This window comes from Primulina tabacum, chromosome 1 (assembly GCF_025594145.1).
Source record: "Primulina tabacum isolate GXHZ01 chromosome 1, ASM2559414v2, whole genome shotgun sequence".
NCBI lineage: Eukaryota > Viridiplantae > Streptophyta > Magnoliopsida > Lamiales > Gesneriaceae > Primulina > Primulina tabacum.
The window spans coordinates 28167977-28177234 of NC_134550.1; the positions used below are offsets into that span (position 1 = coordinate 28167977).

At 39.6% G+C, this 9258-nt stretch overlaps 1 protein-coding gene across 1 annotated transcript; it reads right to left on the reverse strand.

The window, feature by feature from the left end:
* Nucleotides 1-8253: 8253 nt before the first annotated feature.
* On the reverse strand, nucleotides 8254-8769 carry LOC142507119 (uncharacterized). Its single transcript, XM_075619495.1, has one exon. The coding sequence runs from the start codon at nucleotides 8767-8769 to the stop codon at nucleotides 8254-8256; it is 516 nt and encodes a 171-aa protein (XP_075475610.1).
* Between the last annotated feature and the right edge of the window lie 489 nt (nucleotides 8770-9258).

The window sequence follows — 9258 nt, forward strand, 5'->3', positions numbered from 1 at the left end:
TATATTCCCAGGGAGATGTATCTATTTCAATTGATACTGCCCTATTTGGATCAACCTTCTTCCTTCCATGCGCAGGTATCTCATACTTTTCTGATACTTCTAAAGAGGAGATGTTGGCTGCCCTCGTTACTTTCTCAGCTTTTGGAGAGGAACTCTCTCTTTCTTGCTTCAAGAAGATACTGAAGATAGAATTGAAACGTCTGCCTTTTTATTGCTTTAAAAGTACAAGAAATTTTTTTTTCCCAATCATATTTTCGGCCATGTGCATATACCATATAAAAATATGTTTATAAAATATTTTACCCATTAAAATAAAACATCAACCAACTAGCATTTTAAAAGTCAAGTGAAATAGTCATAAAAATGAAATCGTCAAATGATTACAAAACCTAAAAAGCAATAAATTTGAAAAGTATATCCCATACTAAACCTCTCAAAATCTCTGAAAAGCATAAAAAAATAGTCTTAAAATCTTTAAAGTAAATCATGAATCATAAATGCGGAAAAGTAGAAGCGCTGGTCCTCGGGTCGTGTGCACCTTCAGTCCAGTTAGTTTATCCATCAAGACCTCCCTCAAACTCATCTACATCCATCACACCTAGTGAGTCAAAAAACTCAACACACCATAATCTTTATAACAAATAATACGTATAAAATCGCATGCAACAGTGAAAATACTTTTACGTAAAAATAGCTTTTTCATGACATGCAAACATAAACCTTAACTTTTTCATTTCTTTTTCCTCAACATGACATGACATAAAACCTTTTTCATGATCATAAACATTTTCCTTTTTCCTTTATTGAATTCAGATCGTTAATTGTGACTTTCCTCAAACCTCAAAAAGTCGATGGATCCATCTACATGAAACCGCAGTACTGGGTGGCGGGGGACACCAGCAACACTCTCACCGGTCAACTAGGCCCTGGCTTATCCTCTTTCGAATAGAAATACGATCGTCGGGCTCCCTCTGTGGCCTTTTTCCATAAATGGGCTCCTTCTGGGGCCTTTTTCCTCACGATATTTCCATTCTTATCTCAAACCTCATACCTCAATAGTCACAATTACTTCACTTCCTTCAATGTTTTACATTCTCATTACTTTATAAAAATCATGCATAACATAACCTTTTGTTTTTGAAACCAAGCATATAACATGTCTTTTAAATGTCTTCCTTAAATCATAAAAATCAAATAGACATTTAAAACTCATAATTTCATCATGTAAAATTTCATAAAAATTTAAAAATAATCATAATATCATAAAAACAACCTTTAGAGCACTTCCATGACGCTTACTAGTTTTTAGGTGTAAAAAGACCGTTTTACCCCTGGACGTAAAATTTCACGTTTTTTACTGTTCCTTGAATTCATTAACTCTAACATGTCCCAAATAATCATTTAAGCTTAAATTAAAATTCTCATAATTTTATTTAGCTTAAAACCTAGGGTTTTTAATTAATTCGTGATTAATCGTTTTGACGGTGTTTTAATCCCGAAAAATCCCAAACTTTAATATAAAATTCTTAAATTCAAAACTTAGTCTTTTTATATTATTTTATCCCTCGTGAACCACGACTCGACCCCCGTGAGCCGTTTTTCAATTTATTTTAGTTAGGAAACCCTAAAGTGACCTACAAAAGTCCCACCCGAGCCATGTCCTGATTTTGTCGAGCCACCCTGAAGCCAAGTTGAACCAAACCCTGACCAACACTCCTAAGACACCCTACTGGACCTTTGGAACCCCTAGGAACCAGCCCCAAATAAAAAACGAAGCCCCCAACTCACACCTCTTATTGGCCGAGAACTCCCAAGGTGGATGGACTCCACGATTTGGTGTCTAGGACCCAAGCCGACGCCCCAACCCCTAAACCAACATGTCGTGCACCCTCTTAGGACCCTAATGAGACACCCTAGTCCAACCCCTGAGCCCTGGACCAAGCCCCTCCCCAAACACAAGCTGCGCACCCCATGCGCGATTCTGCACCATATTCTCGGGTAGGAGTCCTTGTGTACAAGTACTCCTTCCAGCCCTCTAACCCGAGTCCTAGCTTGGCTAGGATTCTAACCTTGACTCAACCAAGCCCTTGGCCAGCCTTGATCCCATGCCAAGACCAAAACAGCCCCTTAACAAGAAAACCGAACCCCAAAACCCCATGACAGCAACTATCGATCCCGCCTCTTGTTCCTTCATGTGTAGTGTTGGGTGTGTGTCTAGGACTTCTTTAAAACGTGTAAAATCATCATTTGATTATGTCTTAACATCATGGCAACCCCTAAGTACTTGAAAAACATGAATCGTAGCATCAAACCGTTAGATTATATCATGCATATAAATAAATCCAAAAATAGCAACAAGAACACCATGTTTTCATGCAATCATAATTAAAAACATTAATACGATGTGATAGACGAGAAAAGGAGATATATGACGTGTCTTTGCGTTTTAAACGCACGAAAATACGTTGACGATTCGCGAAGAACGGGGCAAGACCTTGACTAGACTTTTCCTAGAACAAATTTTCGATTTCTCTCCTTGCCTTTGGCGTGTGTTGTCATGTGTTTGTGTGGTGGAGAGAGTTTTAATTTGATTGAAAGTGTGGCCGTGTGTATGTAGGTTGGGGTTAGGTGATTAACACTTTAAATAGTTTTAATTAGCTACTAATAAGGCTTACGCCTATTAGGTAGGTAAATAGGCCCATTAAGTGCATATTTAAAATTTAAATTTTACATGTGTTAAAACAGGTTTGTGAATTTATTACTCGGGTTGTCAAAAAGTTCGTATTTTTATTGAAAAGCCAACACCGATAAAATTTACGTTCCGGCGTATAAAATCACCTAAAAACCCCTTATTTTCAAAAAAATGAAAGACCATCAACCCTATTTTAAACAATTTAAAATAATTATTTAATAAAAACATTTTACGTTTTTCAGCCCTCAGTTTTCGTTCTCCGATCGAAACTTGAATAATCCTTAAAAATACAGTTTTATGCATGATGACAATAAAATCCTATTTAACATTTAAGAATGATGTCACATAATCAATTAGCAATTAAAATCAATTAATTAGCTATTTTTTCATATTCCTAGATTTGCATGTAGTTGGATTATGTTGTCTTAATTTTGGACCTTACAATTCCCTCCCCCCTTAAATAAAATTTCGTCCTCGAAATTAGAACTTACCGAATAGTTCTGGATAGCGACTCTTCAAGTCCCTCTCGGTTTCCCAAGTAGCTTCCTCTTCTGAGTGATTCAGCCACTTGACCTTGACTATTAGAATGACTTTGTTTCGCAGTCTTTTCTTCTATTGCTAAGATTTGGACAGGTCTTTCTTCATAAGTCATATTTGGAGTCAATTGTAGAGGTTCATAATTTAGTACATGTGATGGATTCGACATGTACTTCCGCAGCATAGAAATATGGAACACATTGTGAACTCCAGAAAGCGTTGGTGGCAATGCCACTCTGTAAGCTAGTGTCCTGTATCCTCTCCAAAATCTCAAACGGACCAATAAATCTTGAACTAAGCTTACCTTTCTTGCCAAAACGCATAACACCCTTCATAGGTGCTATTTTCACAAATACATGGTCGCCCACTGCAAACTCTAAGTCTCTTCGTCTTTTGTCCGCATAACTCTTTTGTCGGCTTTGTGCAGTCTTCATTTTTTCAAGAATTTTGACTACAAGCTCGGCAGTCTCTTCAATCACATCCGGACCAATATCTATTCTTTCTCCAACCTCGTTCCAATGAATAGGAGATCTACATTTCCTTCCATAAAGTGCCTCAAAAGGAGCCATCCCGATAGATGATTGATAGCTATTGTTGTAGGTGAACTCCACAAGAGGTAATTTTGGTTCCCAACTGCCTTGGAAATCAATAACGCATGCTCTCAGTATATCTTCCAAAATTTGAATAACGCTTTCTGAAAGACCATCGATTTGAGTATGGAATGCTGTACTGAATAATAATTTGGTCCCCATCGCTGCATGCAGACTCTTCCAAAAAGATGACGTAAATCTAGGATCTCGGTCAGAAATGATAGACACTGGAATCCCATGCAGATGAACTATCTCCCGAATATATAACTCTGCATACTGAAGCATGGTGAATATCCTCTTAATAGGTAGAAAATGTGCTGATTTCGTAAGACGATCCACTATCACCCATATGGCATTTAATCCCTTAAGGGAGTGTTTGGTTTGGGTGATAAGGTGTGTTTATTTTTTTTAACCCACCTTATCCCTCGTTTGGTACGCGTGATTATTTAACCAAGTCAATACCTCCTATGAATGATTAGGTTATATTAGTTGGGTTAAAATAAAACCTCCTCACCCCCTAGGATTATTTATCCAACTCTTAATCCTTACTATTTTTCCAATTTTACCCTTCTCCTATATCCAAACTCACCACCACTTCCCGCCACGACCGCCGCCACCGACCACCGACCGCCGCCACCGCCATCGGCAGACAACCACCGCCGAATGCCGACCGATCGCCGCCGGCAGCCGCCAAGAACCAGCCGACCCCGGACTACCGACCGTCGCCGCCGACCGATAACTTCCGGCCGGCCGGCAGCCGTCGACGCCGTTGACTGCTGGCCGCACCGACGTTGCCGGAACGTCGCCGTCATCGTCGCCGCCGCCGGACCGCCGCCGCCGCCGCCGTCGGAGTGGAAGAAGAAAAAAAAAAGAAGAAATGGCAATTTTGTCTTTTCATCAAAAAAATTCAAAATTATCCTACACTTAAAAATCATACCAAACATAACACCATATATTACATTCCTACAACAATCATTTTCTTTATCATTTACTTACTAATTTTTAGTTTATTTTATCCTCCAAACCAAACGCAGCCTAACAGTCTTTGGCAATCCCACAACAAAGTCCATAGTGACATTTTCCCATTTCTACTCGGGAATAGGGAGTGGCTTCAATTTCCCCAATGGTCTTTGATGCTCTGCTTTAACTTTCTTACAAGTCAAATGGATACAAATCTCAAAATTTCCCTCTTCATGCCTGGCCACCAATATAACAACTGTAAATCTTTGTACATCATCGTACTTCCCGGATGGATGGAGTAAGGGGTGTCATGGGCTTCCTTCATAATAAGATCTCTCAAAGAATCGTCACTAGGAACCCATAACCGATCTCGGTAACGAACTATACCATCCAATTCTGAATATAATTTCCGACCCTTGGCTTCATCTCTAGCTCTCCACTTTTTCAACTGCTCAACAGTGGACTGTCCATCACGAATTCTATCTCTCAAAGTCTACTGTACTGATAATGTGGCAAGATTTGGGGCCTCGCCCCTAGCATACACTGTAAGCTCAAACCGCTGCATCTCGGACTGCAACGGTCTTTGGAGTGATAGATGAGTGATGACTGCTGCTTTTCTACTTAATGCATCTTCCACTACATTAGTTTTTCCCGGATGGTAGCTAATGTCACAATCGTAATCCTTTACTAACTCAAGCCATCTGCATTGTCTCATATTCAATTCCTTTTGGGTGAAGAAGTATTTTAAACTTTTATGGTCGGTGAATATCTTGCACTTCTCCTCATATAGGTAGTGTCTCCAAATTTTTAGTGCAAAGACTACTGCTGCAAGCTCAAGATCATAAGTATGGTAGTTCTTCTCGTGAATTTTCAGCTGTCTCGACGCATAGGCTATGACTTGGTCATTTTGCATCAGAACTGCGCCTAAACCATGTTTAGAAGCGTTGGTATAAAGAACATACTCCCATTGCCCTGATGGCATAGACAATAGTGGCGCTGTAATCAAGGCTTGTCTCAACTTGTCAAAACTATCTTGACACTCAGGGTCCCCAAACAAACTTTGCATTCTTCTTTGTCAAGGCGGTCATAGGTACTGCTATAGATGAGAACCCCTGAATAAACTTGCGATAATAGCCAGCTAGTCCCAAGAAACTGCGAATCTCGGTAACACTCTTTGGTGCTGGCCACTCTTTCACTGCTTCCACTTTACTCGGATTAACTTCAATGCCATCACTAGAAATGATGTAGCCTATGAATGCCACTCTATCAAGCCAAAACTCGCACTTGCTGAATTTAGCGTAGAGCTTTCTGTCTTGCAGTACTTGCAGTGCTGTCCTCAAATGACGGCTATGCTCCTCTCTGCTCTTGAAATAAATCAATATGTCATCAATGAAAACTATAATAATCTGATCCAGGAACGGCTGAAATACGCGATTCATGAGATTCATGAAGATCGTTGGCGCATTGGTCAACCCAAATGGCATGAACATAAACTCATAGTGCCCATATCTCGTGCGAAATGCTGTCTTATGAACATCTGACTCTTTTACTTTCAATTGGTGGTATCCAGATCGCAGATCAATCTTGAAAATATCGATGCTCCTTGCAACTGATCAAATAAATCTTCAATTCTTGGCAATGGATACTTATTTTTGATAGTAACCCTATTAAGCTCTCGATAATCGATGCAAAGACGCATACTGCCATCTTTCTTTTTCACAAATAATACCGGTACGCCCCATGGAGAATAAATAGGGCGAATGAAACCCTTGTCTAGCAATTCTTGGATTTGATCTTTTAGTTCTTTCATTTCGGCAAGTGCTAGACGATAAGGCGCTTTAGATATAGGAACAGTGCCTGACATTATATCAATAGAGAATTCCACTTCACGATCGAGTGGAATACCAGAAACGTCCTCAGGAAAGACTCTAGGAAAATCCCTGACAATATCAACCTCTTCTAACTTCTGACTGATAGGTGCATGTGCGGTAGTGACACATGCTAGAAAAGCTTGACATCCCCGCTTAATAAGCTTCCTCGCACATAGACAAGAGATAATGTGCGGCATTTGCTTGTTTCTAGCCGCCTCAAAGACAAAAGATTTACCACTAGGAGGTCGAATAGACACTGTTCGCCGACGAAAATCAATAGAAGCTCCATTTGCTGATAACCAATTCATACCTAGTATAATATCAAATTCGGGCATAGGAAGCACAATAAGATCTGCCCGCACAACATTTTTGAATAAACGAAGCTCCAGATTCTTGACAATCTTAGACGTGATCATTTGATCACCAGAAAGAATAGAAACTTTGAAACCCAAACCCATATCTTGAGGAGAAATATTCAATCATTTGATGAAGGTTCAGATATGAATGAATGTGTAGCCCTTGAATCTAGTAATGCATAGGTAGCTACACCTAGAATGATGATTCTCCCTGCGACGAAAAATGTCTTTTAAATATTTTCATGTTGATGCTTAAAGATTTACTATCACTAATTCCCAAAGTTATATGAAGATTACGCGTTGAAATTAAGCATTTCTTGAAAAATTGCATTTTAGCCCTTCAAATTTTCGAAGTATTGCAATTAAATCCTTATATTTTACGAAAATTCTTATTTTAATCCCTTAAATTCCGAAAATTGGATTTGTGGCTCTTAAGAATTCGGTAATTGCACTTTGGTCCTTTATTTATCGAAAATTACTTTTTAGTCCTCCAGTTTTCGAAAATTGCACATTTGACCCCAAGATTTCGAAACCCCTATAAATCCTTTAGTTATGATTTTATTTAAATTTTGCCTCTCAAACTTTTTATTTGGAATATTACATCTTCCACATAAAGGCACAAAGTTCCATACCAATTTCTATGATTTCTAAAATCATAACTTAAATCCAACTGAGTAGAACATGCAACTTAATTTTCACTGGGTTAAGCTTGATCCCAATTTAATTCCAATAACCAATTTAACATTTCATGCAATAATAAACAATATAAAAATGTTAAATGACTAGGTTACCCGTAATGAATGTAGTGTCTGCCTCTTCCTCAGCTTCTTCGGCATTCATAACATAAGCTCGTGCCATAGTAGCTGCTTTCCTCTTTGGGCAATCAGCAGTTTTGTGTCCAGCCTCCTTGCAGTAGAAACACTTAAATTATCCCCATTCACATTTGACAAGATGTAGACGGTTGCACTCCTTGTATGGTTGCCTCTCAATAGGCTTTGGTGCTCCAGATTCTGTGGCTTTTGTGGTGCTTGTTTCTTGACTTGACCTTGGGGCTTTTGAGGCCCTTGAAGTCTAGAAGGACCCGTGTATGGCTTTTTATTTGGCTGATTGTTGTTCTGAAAGTGCTTCCTCTTGCGCTGATTCTCTAAATCGATGTCCCTCAACGACTGCTCAGACTGAAAAGCACAAGCAGTAGCGGTAGCATAATCCAATGGACGCATCATCATAACATTGTTGCGAAGGGTAGGTCATAGGCCATCCATGAAATGCCTAAGCTTCACTGCAGGATCCCCGAAAATGAGAGGTACAAAATGACAACCCCTGTCAAAATTCTTCACAAATTTGGCAACAGTCGCGTCCCCCTGGCGGAGGGTCATAAACTCACTCATCAGTCGCCCTCTAACATCGGCAGTAAAGTGTTTTTCATAGAGTATTTCTTTGAAACGAGCCCAAGTAATAGTAGCAAGATTAACACTGTGCTCGGCTACCTCCCACCATAAAGAGGCATCATCCCTGAATAGATAAGTATTACACCTCACACGATCCGCATCCCCCATATCTAGATAACAAAAGTGTACCTTCAGTGAACGGATCCAACTCTTAGTAGGAAAGGGATCGGTGGTGCCAGAAAATTCCTTCGGCCCTAGCCTCTGGAACTGATCATAAATGTCATGCTGCGGCCTAGGTGCCTGTTGCAGCAGCAGCAGCTGCTGCATCTGCTGTAACTGCTGCTGCGGTATCTGCCACTCGAAGAGACGAGCCATCCCCTCTAAAGCACGAGTAGCAGCATCCCCTGGTGGTGGTGGTGGTGGTGCATTCCCTTGATGATTCACGCTGTTCTCTTCCTGATTCTCAATAATAGGGGCACGTCTAGGAGGCATTTTATCTGAACGTTTTTCCAAATTCTAACGTAACCAGCATGCATTTAAATCTAAGTTCTCCAATCTTGTGATATATCCTAACTCATTTAGCAATTCATACAAAACATAAATACTCAAAAAGCTAGTAAACTTGTACAGTAAACATAATATTCAAGTCGTCATGCAGGTAACATCATATTGAATCATATAAAGCATGTAAAAACTTACAAATTTGAGGCTTGACGAATGATCTTTCCGGCGCTGATGGTGGCACAACCCTTCACAGGACCTTTACTCTGATACCAACTGAAACGTCTGCCCTTTTATTTGCTTTAAAAGTACTAGATATTTTTTTTCAATCATATTTTCGGCCATGTACATATACCACATAAA

Coding starts and splice junctions, on each gene's coding strand:
- LOC142507119 (XM_075619495.1), bottom strand. CDS start 8,769: ATGGCTCGTCTCTTCGAGTGGCAGATACCGCAGCAGCAGTTACAGCAG.